The sequence below is a fragment of the Ursus arctos genome, unplaced genomic scaffold, assembly GCF_023065955.2.
Source record: "Ursus arctos isolate Adak ecotype North America unplaced genomic scaffold, UrsArc2.0 scaffold_3, whole genome shotgun sequence".
NCBI lineage: Eukaryota > Metazoa > Chordata > Mammalia > Carnivora > Ursidae > Ursus > Ursus arctos.
Genome location: NW_026622985.1, coordinates 14,400,988 through 14,426,787, shown reverse-complemented (window position 1 = coordinate 14,426,787; position 25,800 = coordinate 14,400,988). Strand labels below are relative to the sequence as shown.

The window sequence follows — 25,800 nt, the reverse complement described above, 5'->3', positions numbered from 1 at the left end:
TAATAGGTTTTATATTGATTATATGTTAAAATGGTAATACTTGGGATATAGTGATGATGTGGTTTTGGAATATAGGTGAGATTGGGTGGGGTCCAGAGCCGACAACGAAGAAAGAATTCTTGAGACATCTTTGGTGCAAAATGGTGGTTTTATTTAAGCACTGGGACAGGACCCAAGGGCGCAAAGACCTGCACGGGGGTTGTGAGGAGCAATTGATTATATACTATGGGGTTGGGGGAGGTAAAGAAAAAGAGAAGTTTTCAAAAGAACTTTCATACACTAAAGAGGACCTACAAGGTACCAGAGGCCTTGCCATTGTCAAGTTAAGGTTGTTTTTCCCTCTAGTAAAGCCGTAACACCAAGACAGTTGGGAGCTTCCTGGAAGAATATCACACATGTCCCAGCCAGGAGGGGGGCGGGGTGCAGGGTGTCAGCTTATGCTTTGTCTTCAGCCAGCCTTCTGCTCCCTCATCACTGAGTTAACTAAACTGTATTACTAAAATGAATTTCACTCTTTCTTTCACTTTATAAACGTGGCCACTAGAAATTTTTAATCTACATTTGTGGTTTGCGTTATATTAGTATTGGACGTCACCAAAATAGACAAACTCCGAAACTGTAAATGTTGACATATAAATCTTTGTTTTGGTTTGGATTAGATTTAGAAACTCTGAGACTAAGATTGGATTGCAAGCAGTGGAGAAATGAGGCAGGCAGGGGATGGGCACCAACGCAGGGCACATGATCAAGCAAGTTACCAGAGTGGGCAGCCCAGTCTCAGTCCCACTGGGGAGCTCTGGGAGAAGGTGTTAGATGGCCTTTAGATAGCCTAACTGGGGAGCAAGGGAAGTGGGGCATTCATGCATCAACTCCCATCAGATCAGTTTTGGGGTGGGGGCTGCTGCTGGGGATGCCAGAGAAAGCTCGCAGGCCAAGAGCCGCCCTGGCAGACAGTAGCAACTAAATCCAGTGCGCTTGGAAAGGGCAGGTACTAGGGCACTACAATTGAAAATATTTTTAAAATATGCATTTTATCTGCAGAATCATTTAATAAACTTACAGAGAGCTAGCACACAGAATGACCCTACCTTGGTAATTAATAAAAAAGCAGCTACAATAGTCATATTCAGCTCAACAGGCATTGTTAGCATTTAGCAAAAAAAGGGGGATAGATATGAAGGGGGGAAAAAACCTACTTCCTTCTGTAAATTGCAATCTGGTAGAGGAACTGAAGTATCGAAATAATGATGTGGTTTTGGAATATAGGTGAGGTTCGGTGGAGTGGGGTCCGGAGCCGACGACCAAGAAAGAATTCTTGAGACATCTTTGGTGCAAAATGGTGATTTATTAAAGCACCGGGACAGGACCTGGGGGCAGAAAGAGCTGCTGTCCTGGGGCTGTGTGGGGTGGCTGATTATATACTATGGGGTTGGGGGAGGTAAGGAAAAAGGGAGGTTGAGAAAGTACTTTCATATGTTAAATACTCACAGGATACCAGAGGCCTTGCCATTGTCAAATTAAGGTTGTTTTTCCTCTCTAGCAAGACATTAGCATTAAGATGGTTGGGGGCTTCCTGGAAGAATGTCACAACTGCCCCACCCAGGAGTGGGGGGTAAGGGGAGGTGCGGGGTGTCCCCTTACGCTTTGTCTTCAGCCAGCCTTCTGCTCCCTCACCAATAAAAATTGCATTGCAAAGCAGGTTAGATTAAGCTCTGAAATAACCATTCCAAGTATTCGGGGGTACAATGTAAAGATAAAACGCTCATCACATTTAAAGACGGACAGTGATTAATACAAAGAAACTCTGAAAAGGAGTGTTTAAGACTATGGCTGGACCTCAAAAGGGCTTCTGAATGAGACAATTTTCCTACATGGTATAGTATATAAAATGTCTCCACATGGTTTAAAATCAAACTCTACATTTCCCTTGTTTTGCTGAGCCATCCAGAAATATCACGTGAAGGCAAACTGCCACAAGCTAGGTTTAAAAAATCAAACCATTCTGGATTTCCAAAACATTAACGTAGAGTGGAAAACCGTAGGGAAAGGATGAGGAGAACAAATAGAAAATCCTGACGATCAATGCTTGGGGAAATGTAGAGGACGAAGAGGATCCAAAGAAAACAGGTGGACTTAGACCGAGGTCCATACCAATGATGAGGTTACGGAATACAGATGAGGTTCAGTGGGGTGGAGTCCGGAGCCAACGACCAAGAAAGAATTCTTGGGGCGTCTTTGGTGCAAAATTGGTGGTTTATTAAAGCACGCGGACAGGACCCTTGGGGAGAAAGAGCTGCTGCCCTGGGGTTGTGAGGAGTGGCTGATTATATACCATGGGGTTGGGGGAGGTAAGGAAAAAGGAAGGTTGAGGAAATATGTTAAAGAAGACACTGGAGGCCTTGCCATTGTCAAGTTAAGGTGGTTTTGCCCTCTAGCAAGGCATTAATATGAAGATGGTTGGGAACTTCCTGGAGGCTGCAGATTATAAAGACATTTAATTGTATCTACATTTCCTTCCGGAAGCTAGGTTATTGGTAGAAATGCTTTGTTCTTGTAAACTGCTAAGACATTTGTAAACTGAGGGAGACTTAAGTCTTGCAGGATTGTGGTCTCTATAGGTTAACTATTTCTTTTGTCCTTTAGGGCAGCCAGGAGTGCCTGAGGAATGTCACATATATCCCATGGTGGGGGGGGGGGGTTGCAGGGCATCAGTTTCTGCTTTGTCCTCAGCTTGCCTTCTGTTCCCTCATCACCACCACCACAAAAAGCATTTGGGGAAGAAAGAAGTACATCTTCCCCATACTTAAGATCCATGATCTGACAGGCACTATGTCCCATTCTGAGTATCTAAGCTGAAAAGATAAGGCTGTGAGAGGCTGTATCATTGCCAAATCTACTCTGCCCCCCATGACCCGATCTGATTTGAGGGAGGGTTACACTTCCTGCCCATCAACCTCGGCCTTGGCCGATGAAATGTGAGTGGAAGTGCCACGCACTACTCCTGAGCAACTAAGAGCTCTCGCAGTCCTAACATTTCTTTCCCCTCCACCCTGAGTCCTATAACATTCCACATGTGGGCTGCTTCTCCAGACTGGATCACGGACTGGAGAGAGCATGGAGCAGAGCTGCTATTCATAGTTTCACGAGCGAAAAAGCAATCTCTGTGGCCAAAAGCCACTAATGTGTTGCTGCCACAGCATCCCCTGCCCTAAATGGCCAGAAAAAATGGCTCACCACCACTACTGGAAATGCTGAAAGATGGAGAAGCCTGAAATCTAACAGAAAAAAAAAAAAGTCAATAGAGTTAGTTGAAAAGCACAAAAGACATTGACAGAAACATTTCAGAAAGTAAATCCAATTGGAAGGATTAAGGGCAAAATTGAGGGTTTAGCAAATGGAAGCCCAAGTGCTGAAGTGATAGAAAGGAGTAGATAGTACAAAGAGAGAAGAAGTGAGACCCAGGATCCTGCATCCTAATAGATGACATTTAATTTAGAGAGAATATCCGTAATCAGACATGTGACTCACCGGGACAGATCTACACCCAGATCAATCTAAAGCCTACAGCCCTAAAAAGTGCAATTAGGAGGCTCTGAATCCCCTAAGGCCATGTTTCTCAAAATGGATAGATGTACACCTTGGGGTACTTAATGGTCTGTCTAGGGCACAGAGAGCCACAAAATACACCCAAAGCATCTCTCTGTAACATCAATTTACTGAGGGTGGAGGGGAGCAAATGGAGAAGAAACCATTCTTTTATAGCCATTAAGCCACCTGTTATGATGTACAAAGAAAAATTACACAGAGATTAAACACAGAACGGCACAGACGTCCCCTATTTTCAGCTGTCTACTTTGGAGCTCTGCTCTCCCACCCTTCGCAGTCCTTCCCTGCAAGCGTGCTAGGCACTGAGCTAGGCAGGGCTTGTTTCTCACCCAGAAGGATGCTTTCTCCTCAGAAAGCCATACAAAGCCTGCTGTTGCAACTGATGGTTATGAGTCACCACGGCCGTTCATGGTTTCTGGAAATTGCAAAAAAAGTAGTGGGGAAGGGTATTCTTTTCCTGAATATTTAAGAAATAGAGCATGTCAACTTCATACCACAATCGCCTTTTCTTTCCAAACAAGAGAGAGCATGAAATAAATTCAGGCTTCACTCCAAACACTGCAATCCCCTAGCCCAAGGGAAGCAATGAACATTTTTTTAAAATGACATAAGAATCCCAGAAGAAATTTTTTAGGAATCGAAGAGGGGCAGAAAGTTCAAATTAGACAATAAATGCTTAAATAGATGAGTTCAATTTAAGCAGATAAACTGAAAGGCTGATTTAAATAACTTTTTTTCCAATTATTAAAATTCTTAATTTTCCTTCATGATTATTAAGGTTCATAAATCATTTGGTAATAACCATACTGAATTCATCTAAAATTCTGCCTGAATCAAAAAGGTAAAAGGCTCTGGAGAGAAATTTCTCACCTATAATATGCCACAGAGTAGTTCTTCTGCAAAACCTACTGCCTAATAAAATTTTCTTGACATCATTATTCTGTGTGAATCACAAAGAGGTTTTAAATTAGAAATAAATTCTTCCAGCAATGCTCAGATCGTTCCATATTCCTCTGAAAATTACCATTTCAGTAATTCAGTCTTGAATTATGTATGGTGCAGAAAACAGATTCAAAATTCCACAACTTACTACTATATGGCATATTTCCCCTTCGATTTCTTTATGTTGTTCTCTGTAAGGAAAGATGAAATTATTATTCTAACTTATGGTCACATTCTCCTCAGGGCTTAAGGTAAGATGAGGCCAATGAGTCTTTTATAATTAAGTCGTCTGATTGCCAACTCATACTCCTCTTCGGACATGATCTAAGAAGGATTCACGCCCACAGAATTCCTTGCCCTGGCATATAGTATAATAACGTGGCTCTGGTGTTGGGGGTTCTTCATTTATTTTTTCAATTGAATCATTTATCAATGTCAGAAGCTGCTGCTTCTCCAGCCCAGACAATGCCGGTCCTTACTTTCTTCCCACACAGCCCAAGGGAGCCAGCCTGTTTTCCTTCCTCATTAAAGCTTCTTCTACCCACGCACTCCCTTGGGTGTCACACTCTTGTAAGGCTAGGGAGAAGGAAACAGTCTCCCTAGTCCCCTGCTTCCCAGCTGTCCTGGAAAACAAGACAGGGTCATTTTGGGTTTCATCATGGAGGTAATAAAAAATCAACAGGCATGCAAAAAGTATACATGGTTTTAAAACATTACAAAGGTCTGGGAATCACTGCCTCTAGTAAAAAAAAAAAAAAAAATCTCTTCATTCCCTTGCTGAGTGGTATCTTGAAGCTGTTGCTTTCTTCCCTTCCTCCTGTAAGCACTATTCATGAGAGCCATATCCTCCCCCAAGGATTAGAGTGAAACTTAAAATCTAACTAAATAGTCAGAGAAAGAACATGCAGGCACAGCATCATGGAAGGTTTCAGATATCTGTGTTACTCAATACAAAAAAACTCACATTCTATACTTAATTCTGTTTCCAAATTGTTTGACATCAGATTGGTCCTCAGTAGAACCAATTCCTTAATTATTCGTATATATGTCTTGGGGTAGATGGGGGGGGGCAAGGGTGAGGGGGGCCAGTTCCCAGAAATGCTGGGCTCCTGGATAGATATCATTTAAAGTCTCTCTTCAGCACCCCGGACAGCTCCATTCTTCACCTAAAGATTTAACCTATGTTGTATCAAAGGACCATTACTGCATCAAAGTTTCCTACTGCACTCTGATAAGTGAACAGATGAGTTTTAAACAGGTTTCCTTCAAAGTGAGCCAGGACCCTCGTAAGAAGAGCTACCACAGACTCCAAAACTCAGAAGTGTCTCAAAGTCCTATAAGGCATTGGGCTTAAAAACAAGGCTGCATTTAGCTGTGATGAAGGACATTTGATGATTCATGAGTCTAGTTGTTTATTGTTTAGATACGCTAAATTCTGAAGCATTAATATTTCTTAATACTTATGCCTAGAACTTCAGGAGCCATAAAGAGGTATAATTTTGTTAGCTTACCTTTAACCCTGTTACTTCTGCCCAGAAGAAAGAAGCCATAGTTGAGGCATTAATTTGACTGAATTGTAGACACAATGCATGGAATGAATTAATAATTTCTAATGAACTAAACTCGGGGCAGCAATCACTGAAAATTCAGGGGTATGCCCATGTACCACCATGTACATGATAACCCTGTGCAAGGGCAGGTGCCATTACAGCGCTGACTGTGTTGCAAAACCAAATCCAGTGGATTTCCTTTGTAAGGTTATACAAATCTAGCCAAACACCTTCAACGATAGGTATTAATTACCTATTAAACAAGCAAGGACTTTTTGAGTTGACTTGTTAAAATATGGTAAATGTAGTACTGATTTACATTGATTGGTAACTTTTGTCATAAAAAGAAAAAGATGCACAGGAGAAAGAAAACACCACACACATTACAGAAATATTTTCATTAACTTGCATTTCTCAGAAACTATGAGTTTCTGCTCAGATAGAGAGCCAACAGTACTGACATATAAGAGTTGGATCTGAAGAGATAAAATGTCACAAAGTTATGATTTCACAAAGGTAAGTCCTATCGTCTCATCTCTGATCATGAGCCTATAGAAGTTCCCATGGTTACATTATTATTTTTGGCCTTTACCGACATGTTTCTCATGAAAAGGCTAAGTAACATTACCAAGTTAAAATTGGCCCAATTTCACAGAGTTCAGACAGGTTAACTCACTCTTAAAAGCAATGCTAATAAGATTTCTTATCACTTTTGAAGCTTAGAAGAAAATTAGATTATCAAGGAGATGAGGTTTAATAAGGCCATAATCAGCACCTTGATTAACAGATGACTTATCTGAATCCACTTGTGATCAAAGATAACGTTAGGCTACTGAACACTACAGGCACTTTCGGTCTGTGAAGAAACAGAGCTCTCTCGCTATGAGAAGCTCAGATGTACTTAAATTGGAAGATGATAGATTTTCAAAGGTAAATGCAGGAGGTCTCTAAAACTCACATTTTTGTTTCCTTGCTTTGAGCTCTTTGTAGTTAACAGGAGCCATCGTTAAGAACCTAGCACTGATTTTATTTTTAAAAATTTCCCCATTTAAATAAGTTGCTTTTGGCAGATATTAATGCAAAAGCTACAAGAGAGAGAGGAAACCTAAATGGGTTTTGAAATCTGGGCTGATGGCAGTGGAGGGTAGAGGGTACACGGACATGTAACAGACAGCAGAGAACATTTCAGTTTCGACAATTTTATCCCGGATTCCCGGCCCAATTTTCAATTATCCTTGTCAGCAATTCCAAGAATACTTACAATCTGAAAATCAAATCTAATATATTCTTTACCTTTCAACAAAACAAAACTAACAATCTAGCTACTAGTAGTTCCATATACAAATTTTCCATAGATTTCCCTTATGAGTTCATACAGATCTCTATTCTGGTCTTTTGGTAAGCTAACCCATTGTGTGCATAAGGGGACAGAAGTGCCAGTTAGAACTATTAAAGTCACCACATGCGGGCTGGATAAGACATGAGATATGCTTTATTGCCTTTAGGCAGTTGAGTTTGTGATCCCTGAAAAGTTATTTCATTTTTTTTTCTGTGCATATGTACGCATGTGTGTGTGTTTGTGTGTAGACTTGAATCAAAAGATGATTATATAAACATCTTTTCAACCTTTGCCTTAATACCTAGAGCACAGTATTTAATATAGTGGGGAGGAAGCCAACCCAGAAATTCAGGGAAACTCCATGGGATTTCCACCCCAACAACGGCTTATTGTTCAGGGTCCCTTTCTATGTATACGATGTTGCATCGTGACCAAATTAGACAGGCTGTAAAAAATGAGAAAAGCAACTGCTGTGTCAAGTTTTTAATGAGATATATTAATAAGAGGGAAGGGGGTGCCCTGTCAATCACTACACTAGTCACAGTATAACATCAGAATGTTCCTGAAACTGCCATTTATGATGTATTAGTATGTTCGAGCTACCACAATAAAGTACCACAAACTGCATGTCTTAAACAACAGAAATTTATTTCTGCACAGTTCTGGCAGCTAAAAGTCCAAGACCAAGGCGTTGGCAGGTCTGGCTTCTGAGGCCTCACTCCTCGGCTTGCAGACAGATGGCCTTTGTATGCATGTATCCTTGGTGTCTCTTCTGCACCTTATAAAGACATCAGTCATTCTGGATTAGGACCCACACAAGATGACCTCATTTAATCCAAACTACCTCTCTAAGGTCCCAGTCTACAAGTACAGTCACAACTCTGAAGTGTCCTGGACTTCAATATCTACATTTTAGGGTACAAAATTCAGCTCATAATGATATTCTCAAAGAAGCCTGTAGTATGGCAACACGATCCCAAGTCTAACACTCACCGAGTGGTCCCGTTGTTCCAGATACTATCCCAAGTGCTGCAGCCCGATTAACTCATCATCCTCAAATTAACTCCGGAAGTCAGCACACAGAGAAGACCGAGGCACAGAGGCTGAGTAACTTGCCCAAAGGACACACCGCTGGTAGACAGCACGCCAGTACCACAGCCTGGGGGGGTCTGCGTGGTTCAGACTCCGTAATCTGCCTCTGGAGCCCACAGGCCTCACTGCCCTCCACCACCTGTGTCCCCAGGCTACAAACGCATGGATGACAGCTGAGGATAAATGAGGCTGTTCATGAAGAATCAACTGTTGATCAATGAGAATAATTTAACACAAGACACCGTTTTCTGTGTTCTCATGATACGATCCTAATCTTGAAATTAAAAGACCAACTGTTCACTTGCTTCTCTCAAAAGTTCACAATTCCCAGAGTATATTCCATGGGGTTCATATAGCACAGTGGTTAAGTGGGTGGGTTCTGGGACTACACTGCTGGGCTTTAAAATCTGAGCTCTGCTATTTCTGCCTACAAACTTGGGCAAACCACCTAACCTCTCTAGGCCTAGGATCCCTCATCAGTAACAGAAAGATGATAATAGAACTTACTTCCAAGAGCTGTCATGCAGGTCGAGGGAGACAGTCCATGAAAGTATCAGCAGAGAGCCAGGCACACGGTACGCATTCAATAAATGTTGGATGCCGCTATCATTATTCTACAAAATATTTTTAAGAGGAACTGCAAAAAGTCGGTGTTTCATAGATGTCTGACTGACTTAAGTTCTGCTATATTTATATTACAAAGGAGTATCTTCATGAGGAATATGCAAACCCTCCCCTAAACAAGCTACTTGGAAATTTAGAATGCTTCCTTTATTTGTACTTCGAAGTTTCAAATACACAGTTTTGTTTTTCAGAAAGATTTTTGTGATAGCTTTAAATGTCGCAGTAATAAAGGATCCTAAAGTGCATGGGAGTAATTTATGCAGATATGTAAGAGCCACTCAACATCAGATATGAGAAAAATCAAGCCAATATGATAAATTACTGTAAGGAAATAAGACAGCATGAAGAGCAATGGCCAAAAGAATAATCAGGTTCATGCCCAAAATGAAAGCTTCTGTGACATAGACTCAGTTTTCTCATATGCAAAGCAGAATTATAATTGTGGACCGCTATGAGAATCAAGCGAGACAGTGCTTTGTGCAAAACACTTTATAGATGCATAAGCCTACTTGGGGGAGGTCTTAATAATAAAAACACTTCATCACTGCTTTTATCTAAGCCAGCCAGATGTGGCTTGGAAATGTGTCAATTCTGAAAGCTCCTTAGAAGATTCCTATAATTGTCCAGGTTAGGAACATCTTCAAATAGATGGGCAATTAAGGAAGCCATTGTCTTTACTGTATTGGTATAATCTCAGGCTTGCATCTGAGTTGTTACTAACATATGATGGCTCTTTAGAGCTGGTTCAGAAATCCAGATGGGGTCCCAGCAGTCAGTATTATTGTAAGGCCTCCAGGTGATTCTGATGGTTATTTGGGAACCCCTCGCGTAGTCTGTCACTGTGTCTATAATGTAACTGACACTTAGTGTGTTGATGTAGCGGTTATAAGATGGCCAAAAAGACAGTTAAAAACATGCACGGCTCCAGGTTTCAGTCCGTCAGCATCAGACATTCCTTCCAATGCCTCCGTCACTTAGACAGCAACTCCAATGCACAGTGTGCGTGGGTCATACAGGGTGACTTATGAGAGAGAACCACAGACAATGGGAACCAAGAATACTGATGCAAACCTGAAAATCAACTGCAGCGCGTCTAGGCAGATTTTCCCAACCATTTCAGACAGTCTTCCTGGGCTTGGATGAGAGATGTGCCTTATTCTCTGCATCCCATTACCACACAATACAGTCAATCTGGGGATCATTTAGAGAGGAACATCCAAACTAGATGACAAGCTTACTTCACACAGGGAAGTGGAAAACATAGTGAACTGGTCTCTAACTCAGTGCTGAGGAATGGGATACGAAACCCTCCCCAGTTGGCACAGTTAATTAATGTAGTAAGGGAAAATACAGTTAAAGAGAAGTAACGGCACAAGATACATGAAAGGAAACCATCAGGGTGATAACACAAAGAGCTTCCTCTGGAAGAGATTTCTCAAATGGGGAATAGGCACCACAGGGAGTGGCACGAACTGATACCTGGGTCAAATTTTGGTGAGGTTTCAACTAAATCTTTTTATTTATATACACCATACCTGAAAAGATATTCTTGTAGATGTAATAAAACAAGTAAGAGTAAAGAGGGTAAAAGATGGACAGGTTTTCCAATGAATGTTTTTGTTTTCTTTCTCCCCTCTAGGACTACGGACAGCAACACGCAAATATTCGCAGGAAGCAGGCAAACTCATCTTGCTCCTTAAAAGCCAGTGAACAAAACAGAGGAGGATGAAGGGATGTGTCAGAAATGAACCAGAGACTATAGAAAAATGTAGGGGAATTTGCAGAGCAAGGGCCAATCCATTCTCTTTACACCTATAGGTTTCAACTCTCTGATCCCTCCCACGGAAGTCAACTGTATTGGTGATCATAGTGGATTATACTTACCAAGAAAGGACTCTAAATCAAGACTATACACATAAAACACATCTTTCCCATAAAAACAATATTACCAAGGAGGTTGGCAGTCTTAACTAGGGGCTTAGTGGCCAGGATCATATTCCCTTGCTCTTTGCCATACAGTGAATGTACTACGTATAAATCAGTTAAACTAAGAGTCTCATAGCTGAGCACAAAACCATTTCATGGATGTTTAGCACACTATATGAGTTATGCTAAAGTGAGAGCCTCTGCAGCAACGGCTGGTAGACACCCATCGAGCCTAGGGAGTCTAGCTGGAAATGGGATGGTCGGAAGGTGTAGAAATCATTTTTCCTCAGAATACTAATTGGAGTGAGAGCAAACCTGTGTGCTAATGGTAAGTGGTGGAACTAGGATACCCAAATGCATCGTGACGGAAGTATAGGAACTGTACTTTGTCAGAATCCTGTGTCTTTTTCTACTACTTAAACTCCTTAAAAAGAAAGATGACTTTTGCACCCTAAACCAATAGCTTGACAAGGACAAGAACTATGACTGATGTGGTTATCATTTTGTTTCCAATGCCTTGTGCACAGTAGACACTCAATAATTATGTGTTGGGTCAGCCAAGAAATGCTTTCAATATACACTTACCCATAGGGCCTGTTACCTGTTACCTTCTATGGGGTGTCCAGCTCCTAACTCATGGCAGTCCCTCCAGCTGTGTACAAGATCCTATCTCCTCCTGCGCTCTCAAGGACATGAGTCAGCTGTTCTTCTCTTTCTCTGTGATTCATCGCATTTTCCTTCTATGTTAAATGAGTCCCACTGGTACATATATTTTTGCCATCTTAAGAAAAATGTTCTCTTGACCCGACTTCCTCCCTCAAACTACAGTTTTATTTACTTGCTCCTCTTTAAAGCAAAACTTGAAACCTGCTGTTTCCAAGCCTCCTGATACCCTTCACCTTGCTGTATGTATTCTCTACCTACACAAAAAAACTTGTTTTTCTCTTTATAATTCTCACCATTTTCTAGAAGACAATGTAATGTGCTTATTTATTTTTTTAAAGATTTTATTTATTTATTTGAGAGAGAAAGTGTGTGTGTGTGTGTGTGTGTGTGTGTGTGTGTGTGTGAAGGGGGGAGAAGGGCGGAGGGGGAAGGAGGGAGAGAATCTCAAGCAGACTCTATGCTGAGCACAGAGCCTGATGAAGGGCTCAATCCCACGACTCTGAGATCATGACCTGAGCTGAAACCAAGAGTCAGCCACTCAACTACCTGAGCTACCCAGGTGCCCTGTAATCTTATTTATGATGTTTGCTTTATTGTCTGCTTCCATGTTTTGGAACATAACATCCACAACAGAAGTAATCTTTGTCTTCACTGAAGTTTCCCAAAGACCTAGATATATTCCTGGCAAGACACTCAATAAATGTAAGGCAGACGGATGTCTAAACAGTTACATATTATTGTTGTAAACATGCATCCACAAGCCATCATCTGTCAACCTACAAAATTCCTTGAAAGTTGATGTTAAGAGAGAACATTTTAAGTTTTGGAAAATATTTGCACATTAAGATGGGTTTTGTTTTGTTTTGTATATGTACATCTTAAGGAATAATAGTAAAATACATATTTGCGTACCCAAACAGCTTAAGATACAGAATTATAAAAACAAGTTTTCAAACCATGTGCTCCTTACTTATCACCTTCTCTTCACTATTCCCAAATGTTGCATTTGTCATTCCCTTGCTTTTCTTTTCTTTTTTTTTTAATTATTATTATGTTCAGGTAGATGGTTTTCAGTATTACAGAATTCCCACAGAAACATACAGTTAGCTAGAACTAGGAGTATCTCTAGGGAAACTTTATTTCCAGAGATACAGACACATATAAATTCTTTTACAGAATATTGTGCGGTCACTGAGTTTAAACTTTAATGGAAACCCAGTATAAATTCAAGCAACAAGACTCAACAATTACGTTTCTCAGAAGCAAGGAACTGGTATCACTTCAATATATTAATGCTCTGTGGTAAAAACACTGTCCCATCAGAGAAGAGTGAGCTTGCTCCAAAATACAATACATGAAAAAAAAAAATCCTAAATTCGGAGAACATAGCTGGGTTTCAAGGACTGAAAAATGAAAAACATCCTTTTGCATAATTAAAAGTATTTATTATATTAAGTTAGTAAGTGTAAACAAAGCTGTTGGAAGACTGAAAATAATGTATGTGCCAGCTGATATTCATGGAGTAGCATGGAACTAGGGCAGCTTCGGAATCCAGGGAGGGGCCAGAGCTTTGCTCTAGTCTTGATAATCCAGGTTAGAATCAACTCCAGGCCATATCAGACATTCTCCAGGGGCTACTTTGCTGCCAAAAATTAAGATAAGATAGGTAAATGACAATGAAGAGAGGCTCTGATATGGAAGGAGTGAGGAGGCATGGGATATCTAAGACAAAGAGTAAAGACAGAATATGTGTGACAAGGAGGCATATACTTAGTGAGTACCTACCTAACAGGTGCTAGAGGGCACAGAAGAGTTTTTTAAATGACTAAGACAGGATGTCTTCCTTTAAATATTTCACAATCTAATGAGAACAGAGATACACTGTCATATAGAGAAATGGAACAAGAGTTATCAGATGAACTACAGAAGATGTACTACAGGAGTATATAGAGGAAGAGAGATGCTAACTGAGGAGGCTGGAAAGACCTCAGGCAGGAAATACTTGTTAGTTGACCGTAAGAGAAGGAGGGATTGGAACACATGGAAATGGCGGGTCAGGCAAGGGTGGTTCAATCCTAGGGAAGCGCTTGTGGTAGGGGAAGTGGAAGAAGAGCTTGGAAGTAAGCAATCCAGTCCCTAAATGATACCATCAGATGCAGACCACCAACTAATCGCTCTATCAACTTCCTTTCTGCCTTTCATTACACCAGAGCATCTGAATTCCAATCAGTCTCCTTAATGTGGTACCTAAAGAGAAAAGCCATCTGCATCACTGATAGACTATACCTGCCACATACTACAAGGGACAGTGGGATCAAATCAGGGTATGACTAAAGAAAGGTTTAGTGCTCTGAATGTGAGAAGAAGCCCAAGGCAATTTGTAGCTACAAATAATTCATGTCCTATAGAACAGGGGACTGAGTAAAGACCAAGACTAACCAAGCAGAATTTGCTCGAAGTCATGCAAATATATATTCTTACAAGGCTAACTTAAGGGAATTACTCCAGATGGAAGATCAGGGATTTTTCTGAGTTAGAGTATAGGTATGGAGTCAGACATATTTTTAAAGAACAGAGAGAGTTATTGGTGGAGAGGTTTTCATGTAGGTGCAGATTAAATATAACCCACTGCTTCACCTATCACTCTTGCTGTATTAGACTTCATTAAAGGAAATAAAAACTTACCACCACCCCATTTCTATGTTGTTTTCTTGATCTACAGACTACTCATTCCCTGTTGGAGAAGTTTCATGAGCCATGACTTTCAGTAGGTGCTTCCCTAACACACTCATTGCGGAAACGTCACCAGAATTCTGTCCTTCTGGTCTGCCATGTCCACTTATGACCTTGGCAGGTCTTCACTCAGCATCAAAAGATTTTCTTTCTCTCCACTTGACAGCCTTGTCATTACGTAAAGGACCCAAAGATAAGTCTGACTAATTTAAACCTTGTTGTGTTCTGCTAAAAGATATCAAACAGTGGGCAGCAGACTAAATGTGAAGGCCATCAGCCCCGTATCTCACCTTAATATCACACCATTAATGAATGTCATGAACATCATGACAGCACTTCAAATAGTTTGACTTCTGTGATCTTAAATAGCTCTGCTATCTCTACCTTACCACAATTTAAACATTTTATTTGTCCACTTTCCCCTGGCCCTGAACAAATGATTTCTTTTCGCAAATACATAACCTAGAATAATGTTTAGTTTAAATGTTAGTATTAAAATTGGACAATAGGAGGAAAACGCTCTATGAATAACAAACCTTCAATTTACACCAGAGCTGCCCTGAAATGAGTGAGCCCTCATCCTAGTGTGGAGAATTCTTCTGTGACTTCCTTCACCAGCCACAATGGAGCCAAGGTAATTAGGGCCAATTCTACTACCCTGTGAAATGTCTTACTACACTTCTCATAAGGAATTCCTGAGAAGGTGGGGGGAACCACATCTTAATTCTTTAGGGACAATACAAACAAACCACTTAATTGATAACTGTCATTCTATTAAAGTCGAAAAAGAAGACTATCCAATATGTTAAAAGACTGTATTAACTACTACCTTTCCTTAGGACATTAATAATGCTTATCATTTAGTATACTTGTATGTACAGTACTGCTTATATATATGGTACAATGTAGCCCATGGGTCATTCCATAGACATGGATATTTTTATAGACTCCATTATAAAACTGAATTAAGTGCCAACATTTAATAACTGAGTTATTTCCACTGGTGCACAGTCAGAGTTAGTGGGGATAGGGGAGAAACTCTTAGAAGTCAGGTGTCAGAAGCCAGGACAGAGAACTCGTAGCAGGCACACCACTATGCAAGGGGTGTGCCAAGTGGGTGATGAGTCTTGGCCAACAGGTGTAGAGTAGAGGGGAGGAGAAAAGTGCAGGCCAGTGTGAATCAGCCCACAGCAAAGGAGCAGAGAACACTCTTGACTCGTACAACACAGGAGGAGGAGATGGCCCAAATGGTCAGGAGATTGGTTACATTAAGGGTATTACACAAATAAATATATATTGGGAATAATGGAAGCCAGATTTATCACTCTCAAAGAAGGAAGTACAAATATGAAAAGAGGAAAGACCCGAAGCAGGAGATACTGAACTATAATTAGAGATGCCATGGTTTCAGATAGATAGAAAGATGAAGAAAAAATACACAGTGTGTAATAAATACGTGTGTGTTTATTCTGTTCAGTTAGAAGACTTACAAGCATGATACCCTAGAACCAAAGAATATACCCAGCGCTCAGGTCTGAGTTTCTAAATGCCAATCTCCACTTAAGAAAACAACAAATCCAAGGGAGCCTGGATGGCTCAATTGGTAAAGCATGGGACTCATGATCTTGGGGTTGTGAGTTCAAGGCCCACCTTGGGTGTGAGCATTACTTAAGAAAACAACAAATCCAGGACTCTTTAAAGAAACGACTCATTTGAAGGCTGGGTAGGGCAAGCACAACATGAACTTAGAACATTCTGTGCCAAAATGTAAAAAAAAAAAGTTCTCAAAGAATAATGGGGACACATTACTACCAGCAGTTTTCCCACTGGCTAAATTTAGGGCAATTGTGCTTCAAAACAACCAGTAATAATGTATGATAACCCACTGAATGAAATAGGAATCTTCTAAGTCCATACTAATATAATTAATTACTTAGGCAAGAAGGGAACATTTTACCATGGAGTAGAAAGCTAAGTAATAAGTATAGAAGGAATCAGGAAAAAAAAAATCACCATTTAGCAACCATCAGAGTAAGAGCTGATCTAAGCAAGAAGCTTCAATGGACAAAACTTGTAGGGAAAGTTTGCAGGATATTTACAGTCTCAAAGTCTATCTCCACAAAATACTTCTTAGGTTACTTACTAATTTAAAGGTAAGTGCCAGAGCAGTCTGGAAGACAGCCTCTTTCTAACCAAGTGATAAAAGTTGACATCCATAGTAAAGGCACAAATCAGAATCACGTGTACGCTGATATACACTGGGAAGAGCCTGCCAGCGAGGATCACATGAAGCTTATCAGGCAAACCCAAGTCAAGGGACATTCTACAATTAAACACTGCTCTGAAGATCATCACAGACAAAGAAAGACTGAAGAACTCCTTCCAATTTAGAGGCTAATGGGACTTGACAACTAAATGCAAATCTGACCCGTGGAATGGCCCCTGGAGGTTGAAGGTTATAAGTGGACAATATGTTGCAAATAATTTCTCCCAGTCTGTAGCTTGTCTTTTCATTCCCTTAACAGGGTCTTTCCCAAAGCAAAAGCTTTACCGTAGGCAAATTCGGGGTTTGTAAAATAGGTGGTAAGACGAGATTGATGGTCATTCACTGATTTTGATGGATGAACTGTGGCTCTGCAGGAGAGTGCCCTTTTTGTATACTATATAGATAACAGGCGCATGCATGGATGGGTGGGTGGATGTGTGGATGGATGGATGGATGGATGGATGGATGGATGGACAGACAGAATGATAAAGTAATTGGAAAACCTAGGTAAAGGGTAGACAACAGTTCTATGTACCCTTTTGTAACTTTTTTAAGTTCAAACTTTTTAAAAAATATAAAATACACCAAATCAATTGAGGAGATTTCATGTAAAATATGGATTTGATCTTTTCTGGGAAATCAGATGTGGCAACCCTGGGCCCCCTTCTCATGTGACAGATGTGAGCTGGAGCTGATAGCTGCTTTTTTTACAGCCTATGTATTCTGTAATTCAGCCCAGACCTCGCCACTCCTTCTCTCCTTGCCTACTTCCTCATTTATGTTCCCTCCCCATCTCTGTAACAATGTGAGTCTCTGGCACTTACCTTAGAGCACTTTTATCTGGTAAGAAGCAGTAGGCAGTAAGCTCAGTAAGCTTTTTCTAAGTAAAAGTGTGAAAGGGGATGTTTTTCAACAGAAATTTTTATTTAGGTAATTGCAGACTCACATGCAGTTGGAAAAAGTAATACAGAGATCCTTTATCTCGTACCTAGTTTTTCCCACTGTTGCGAAAAACTACAGTAAGAACAATATCACAACATAGATGCAATCCACCAGTCTTACTCCCCCAGTTTTTACTTGTACTCATTCATGTATGTGTATTTAGTTCTATCACATGTATAATTTCATGTATCCGTCCCCACAGTTAGGATATAGAACTGTTCCACCACGACAAGAATCACTTCTGTTAACTTTCATAACCACATCCATCTCCCTTCTCCCTGGTTACAGGACCTATAGTGGTTAGAGGATCTATAGTGATATCCTTTGTTTCATTCCTGATATTGACAATTTGTGTCTGTTTGGAGGTCAGTCTTGCTAAAGATTTACCAAATTTACTAATTTTTTCAAAGAATCAGCTTTTTATTTGCTCTACTCTTGTCCTATTTTCAGTTTCATTGATTTCTGCTCTTTTATATTTCCTTATATTTCCTTCCTTCTGCTTGCTTTGGGCTTATTTTGTTCATCTTTTTTTGAGTTTCTTGAGGTAGGTACTTAGACTATTGATTGTTTCCTCTCTCTGTTTCCAATATAAGCATGTAATGCTATGAATGTCCCTTCAGCTGCTTTTATTTATTTTATTTTATTTTCAAGGCCTTATATCTGGGGGTCAGATACTCTTCATGTCTTCTCAGGATCCTGTATCTGGAGTCTAATACTGTCTATACTGTCCCCTATTAAGCCTGAATATCTAGAAAGAGCCTTATTAAACTCATTCTCATTAAGGTCTCAGCAGCACGTATTTTCTCTCTTACAGGGGCATGTGTATTTTCCCAGGGCATACAGTTTCCAAAATCAACAATGCTGAGCACAAGGGAACTCTGTCACTGCCCCCAAAATCACGTCTGCTAAAGATAAGACCCTCTCCATTGATCGCAGGTATGCAGATCACAGATAATTCAGGACATGGCCACCGAATCTCTCTCCATATTTTGTCATAAAGACACTAAAACAGCTATCAAACAGAGGGTCAGAGTTTCAAGAATTAATCAGAGGATGTGCTTGAAGATAAGTATATGAATAGAAACAAAGCACGGGTCCTCAAGGTACTGCTCCCGGACCAGCCATGCTGGCATTTTCCAGGACCCTGTCAGAAACGCACATTTCCAGGCCTCACCCCAGACCTACGGAACTGGAAGCGCAGGGTTGGGGCCCAGCCATCTGCGCTGTGATTCTGATGCAGCTCGAGTCTGAAAACACTGTGCTGGTGGGGACCAAACTTGCCCCCTTTAGTTTTTACTCAGGATCCAGAAGGTCTGACGACCTGACAGGAGGCCCTGTAGGCTGCCTGAGGTTCTCCACACTCTGGACGAGGACACTCCTTTAGAACTGGATCATTACCCCAGACACACAGATGGGCTCACATTTAATCAGCAGTGGTTACTTCAGAGGAAGGTCACTATTTATTATATAATAAAATGTAATATAATATAATATAATATAATATAATATAATATAATATAATATACTAACATATTCGGATCACAGTTATCTGTGGTAAAAAAATAGTTCTAAGGTACCTGCTGAGCCTATATGCTCAAGAAAATTGCAAAAACTTTCAGAATGCAAATGCAATTTGCCATAAATAAAAATTTTATCCACACGTTAACACACTGTGGGAGTATATTTGTATTTACATTTTTTAAAACTTCTATAAGTGTTATTTTTAATTACCTACATGCATATGTATTAAAAAATGTCATGAAACTGCTTACAAAAATTCACATATTCAACATCTCTTCCATCCTAGAAATAAAAACGTGCTCTAAGAATGTGCTCTAAATGATCATTTCTGGGGGTGTCTGGGTGGCTCCGTCGGTTAAGCATCAGCCTTCAGCTCAGGTCATCACCTTGGGGTCCTGGGATGGAGCTCCTCACTGGGCTTCCTGCTCAGCTGGAAGTCTGCTTCTTCCTCTTCCTCTGACCCTCCACCTCCCCCCAACTCATGCTCGCTCTCTCACTCACTCTCTCTCTCAAATAAATAAATAAAATCTTTATTTAAAAAGAAAAAATTTTTTAATTATTTCCAGGGACACCTGGATGTCTCAGTTGGTTAAATGTCTGCATTTGGCTCAGGTCATGATCCCAGGATCCTGGGATCAAGCCCCACGTCAGGCCCTCAGCTCAGCAGGGAGTCTGCTTCTCCCTCTGCCCCTCACCCTGCTCGTGTTCTCTCCCTCTTTCTTTCTCTCTCTCAAATACATAAAATCTTTTTTTATTATAATAATATTTTTTTATTATATTATGTTAGTCACCATACAGTACATCTCTGGTTTTTGATGTAAAGTTCGATGATTCATTAGTTGCATATAACACCCAGTGCACCATGCAATACGTGCCCTCCTTACTACCCATCACCAGCCTTTCCCATTCCCCCACCCCCTCCCCTCTGAAGAAAATCTTTTAAAAAAATTACCATTTCCACTACTAGGCTTAGCTTCAGGTTTGACAAATATTTTGAAAGATTATGTGCTAAACACTAGATCCTGCAGCATATAAAGATGAAAAGAGCTACACAGGATCCCTGTGCTAAGGAGAAGACACAACTCCAGCTTTCAGTCACCGGATAATCCTAATAATTGGAATAACTGGCTCCAAATTCTCACCACCCAAGAGGCTTTCAACACTCAAGCTTTTCCTTTCTTCTTTGTTTCTATTGCAGCGAAGTGAGGCTGTTCCTCGCTGGTGGGCATGGAGGGAGGCAGCAGAACAGCACTGCTACAGTATTTAAAAAGGAATGAAAAGCTGCACAGCCCTGAGAGGTGAGACACGCCACCCCTTTACTCCAAGTATCGCTCTGGGACTGTAAGTCCGGGTGGGTGCTCACAGCTGTACTCATTGAAATGTGACCAAACAGTTGGTTATCTGGGCCCAAATAGCCCCTGAGCTAGTCAGTCGTTGTAACGGGCACAGTTGCTGTAAGCATGGCATTTTCATGGGCAGGTTTATTAGCAAGAAGGAGGGAAAGAGGCAAGGACCTTCTTTCCCCTCTGGGATCTCTTCTCTGCTCATTAACAGATTCGTCAGCAGGCTACCAGGTGAAAGTAGGCGATGTTCACACCAGCAATTCTGCCACTTGTCAGCGGCTTTGGTAAGACGGGCAAAATAAAAAGAGGGAAAAAAACACAACACTTTGGGGGAGGACGTGTTGAAGTCAGTTTGCTCTTCCTGCTGGATGGATTTCTATAATCCTTGCTCTCTTTGGCACTTCTCAGCATGGAAAATCCCAAGTTTCCAGCAGTGAAGTTCACTCTATTCCTTTTTGCTCTACCCTACGCTCCCCTTCGTCCTTGCCCCAGTTGAATGGTGTATGAAATACGGATCACAAAAACCACAGCAATGCGGAGCCCAGTGCACAACCAAAAAGAAAGTGTGCACAGACCCTCCATCCCAGCTCTCAGTCCAACAAAAACCACCTTTTAGGAAAAGAGGTTTGGGGTCAAAAAGAAAACCTGGCACTGGAATAAGATAAAAGCTAAGCTTCAAGCTGGAGTTCAAACACAGACCCTGCTGTCACCTCTGTTTCCATCAATCACCATGAGGACTTTCCTGATTTTACCAAAAAGCAAGATCACCAGGGCCCAAGATATTAGAATACTTCCTAGAACATTCTAGAACAATCCACTTTGGATTAAGTACTAATTGAGCATGATCAGGTGACTATAATATAATGCACAAATCCAAATATAGTTCATCTGATAGACTCTAAGCAGTATCTTTTTGGATTCGAAAAATATGTCATCACAGAAAAAAAATATGAAATCTAGATTTCCTGGGACAGATAATATCTTTAGAGTCTGTTGCCTTTAGATGATGCCTTCTGCCTTTAGAATAATGAGTCACCATTACACTATTAGTGTAATTAACACTAAAAGTAACAGGCCTTGTAGAGGTCACCACAATCTTAGTAGATCCTTCTTTCTAGGTTAATGTTTCTACACAAGCATATGTAGAAACACCTTTCTCAGCATATACAACAGATGTGAACTGGTTACCAATACATATTGAGGCTTAAAAGGATATCTTTTCCCCTCTGCAGAATATTAATACATTCACCCCTTGGCTCTTCTTCTCAATCATTAGTATGTTTTTACAGAAAATTGATAAATCTCTCTCCTCCCTCCCTCCCATCCATCCCTTTTCTCCTTCTCTCTCTCTACTATACAGACAGGGTTAAGGTACCATCCCTCCTTACTGCACTAAAATGACTACACATTTCTTTTTTCTGATTAAAAGAAACAAACAGAAAAACATCAGAATGAGTAGGTGCAAATGCAAGATGTTTTTGGTGCAAAAATCTCCCTTTCAAAGGGAGCCAAAGGGGGGCGGGGTCAAGATACTCTGAGAAATACTAGTTCTACATTTCCATTCTGCTTCTTGCACTTTTATAAAGTAGAATTGCTTGTTCCAACTTCCCCAGATTTTGAAGTTTTACCTAGTTCTTGAAATCTGCTAATATTCTTGATAAGGACCAAGATGTTGGGTCTTCAAGAATGATAGTATACCATTTGCTCTATAACATTTGAAAAAGTGTCTAGGGACGGGAGTGGATCGCACAGCAACATTACAAAGTCACCCCACGCTGCTCCTGCTGGTGGCACAGGTCATTTAACTGATGAAGTTGAGCATTTAACCAATCGTACTTTTCTTTAGTGCTTAGACAAAAAACAATTCTCACCTGGTTCAGTCAACAAAGTCCCAAAAAAAGACCAATAAGAGTTCACCGTAACTGGAAAATGCCAAGTGCTTCCTAGTCATGAATGCTTTTCTGAACGTGATGCTTCCCAAGGTTAACCTTCTGGGGTGCTAACAACATCAAAACACCATAGAAGTGACACAGGAAAAAAAAAAGTCCAAGAGCGAAGACCTAATTAGCTCCACAGGGACACACCAGACAGGAAGACGAGGTTTCAAAGGGTAGAGTGTAAATCCTCAAGCAGGTAAAACTACAGACACGAATCCCTTCTATCTAACTCCAATCCCTTAAAGCAGATATTTGGAATCGCCCTGCAAAGTAACAGGGCATGATTGACAGGTTTTCCTGTGCGCGGCTGCTGCAATCCAGACATTGATCCGTATCAGAGTCATCCCAATGCACGAGAGAACATACGAGAACTCACAGACTGAGAGCCTAAGGAGACGTGGAGGGTCTGTTCTCGTGGAGGAGACTGGGGGACAACAGAGTCTATGGGCCTGGAGATGACATTTCTCTAGAAATTCTCTCTTCTACCTTCATTAATCCAAAGCTCTCCATAATGCTGTTACCTGGACATGATCTAGTTCACTGTCACTGTTTACTTCTCCAACTCCCATCTCTCCTTCTTCGTTTTCTGACAGAACAAGATGGCTACCACGCATAGCGTAAACTGAGTACCTATCCACACATGTCCACTCCTAGTCTTGGGATGAAATGGGAGGTATTCAGGAATGTGTTCTGGTGGAGCCTGGGCTACTTGGCTCCGTACCTGCTGGATTTTATCACCCGTGGCAGTGAAGGAAAGAAATAGCATGTCTGCAGTGAGACAAATAGTGGGGGCTCTGGCACACATAGCGAAGAAAGAAATCTCTGGGATTTGAGATCTGCAAACAGAAGCGAAAGGGGCAAAATGAAACCTGTGAGGATCCGACATTACTGACTGTCATCCCCAAGGTTGCAATATCCTGTGGATGCTGTAGCTCCAATGACACCAGGAAAAATAAATCCGTGCCCTCTATATCACCCCCATTTGCCAGAGTCTGCCATCCCAGGCTTTTTCCCACCCCACCTCTAGTATGACCTCCAGATTAGAGGCTTCTAACCACAGAAAGCCCCACTTGTCCCTTCCCCCACCTTGACCCTCATGCATGTTCTCGACAGAGTGATATTCTGGCCAATTATCCAAGCCTTAGAGATATAAACAGATAATTTACAGAAGAGTTTGTTTCCTTATACATGTGTCTGTTGAACACAGAGCAGCCCATCAAACGAACAAACATCACAAACCATGTTTCTCAACCTTTTTCCTCATTATCATTCCCCTCAAGGAGACTTTGTAGACATTTTTTTCTTTATTACATACCCCCCATGAAATTTTAATACCATGGATATACTATATATCTATTTATGTGATGTATACACATACAAAGAGTACAATTTTTTTATCCACAAAGAACCAATTTTCACCCTCTTGGGGGAGATATAACCCCTGTTAAGAATGCATGATCTTGAAGCATGCAGCAATTAAAATAATTATGCCAGAAGTATCTAACTCCTGTTTTCCTAATACTATATGATACTAAGACTATAAATCATCCGAAACAGCATCTTTCCTTTAGACCAGTAATCTGTACTGAAGAGGTCCAGACAAGCAAAGCCTTAATCCCCTGAGAGTCTAAAACACCCACCTTCTTCCCCTGGTGCCTACAGCCTCTTCTTTTACCTGCCACAAGCAAGCCTACAGAATTAGCAAGCGTCACCCCTCACATTAACTCCAACCCCAAAGAAAGTTCTTTCTTCAAACTTAATGCAATTTAATTATATACTAAAACACAAACACAGTCAGCCCATTTCCCCCTCCAGAACCTAGATAAATATACTTACCTCTTGCCGTTTGAAGTTCTGGACATATTCTTCAAACTGTTCATCTTTTGTCTCATCAGCTTTCCCAAGCTTCTGAAGGACCTAGTTTACAAATAAAACAAAAAATGGTTTGATTTAATGATATCTTCAAATAATAGGCAGAGCAAGGCTGTTGTTTTGCTCTTTTGAGGAGACGTCACTCAGCATCGCTAGTTTTTCTGTTCTGGAAGCATCTCGGCTTGATGGCTTGGGGTTGATCAGACTTGGATTTTACCCACAGTTCTGCCACTCCCAGCCTGAGCAACGTAAGGTTAGACGGCATTTACCGACCTACATATCCGTTTCCTCCAGTAGGCTGTACCTGACCTGAAGGCCAAAGCTCTGTCTTGCCTTCTTGTCCAAAGCATCTGACACAATGCCTGGTGTATATCAGGTACACAATTGTTTGTTCAACAGTGAACCAAAGTTACGCCACTAAAGAATTAGCCTACTTTAGAGGGATGGTCTTAGAATTACTGGAGCCAGGCACATGGCAAATTCTCCCCCACCACCTTCCAGTGTGCTCTTCGACTCACTCAAAGCTCAAAGAGACCCTGGATGGGGCCTGGATATTAGCAACATCCAGAGCATTCGGGAATGCTCTGTGGAGCTTATTCAAACTGTGCCGGAAACACCAGCAGACAGGAATGTGGCCGACTGCATTCCAGCCAAAGAAGTAGCCTCAGCAGAGATTGCTGGAAAAATCATTATCTGTTGTGGGACTGGGCAGGAGTTGTTCTGTCTTGATAGAGCACCAGACTGGGTATCAGGAGAAGGAGTTCTTTGAGAGACAGCAGAAAATTACTTGGGGACAGAGCAGAAGGATCCTGAGAGCTACAAGTGGGTTCTCTATTCAATAGCCCCACATCTAGTGTCTAAAACACCAGGTCATTCGAGAATTAAAAAAGCTCCATAAACATTGCCTTAATGAGTTGAAAATTATTTATATGAAAATGTTGTCTTTAACTTTTGAAAAACTGTAACAACAGGATCAAATTAGAAGAGTTTTGTAAATGCAAGATAGTGTTACTATTATTTTTGTTGTTACCACTGTCATAAGAGCGAGAGGGCAAAACAAAATTACACAGGCCACACCTGCTAGAGAAGGAAATACAATGACGTGGGATTCTTGGCCTTGTTATAAGATCTCCTCCCATCCACTCCTGTATTTTTTGTTATAAAGTAAAAAGAACTTTAAGAAAGAAGTTGCTTGATTGCTTCTTTATTCTACCTTTTTAAAAAATTTTTCATTTTAAAGCTAGGTCTTCCCAAAGGACCTCTTGCCACACACATAAACACGAAGAGTAACGGGAAGGTACCTAGCATTTACTACATGATCTTCTCCCCCTATTTCTTAACACTTACTATTTCATAAATGTTTGGCTACTCTAGAACAGGTCTTTGAGAAGTGGCAACACTTCATCTAATGGCAACAGTTCACAAAAGCCAAGAAAGGCTG

General features: G+C 40.9%; 1 protein-coding gene across 2 annotated transcripts in view; it reads right to left on the bottom strand.

Annotated features, from left to right (window-relative positions):
* The window catches only part of AMPH (amphiphysin), a 212,003-nt gene that overhangs the window by 95,248 nt on the left and 90,955 nt on the right, over positions 1–25,800 (bottom strand). For both annotated transcript variants that reach the window (XM_057304272.1, XM_057304273.1), the window contains exon 2: positions 24,324–24,404. In XM_057304272.1, the coding sequence (XP_057160255.1) occupies positions 24,324–24,404 (81 nt within the window). The remainder of the gene's footprint in view (positions 1–24,323; positions 24,405–25,800) is intronic.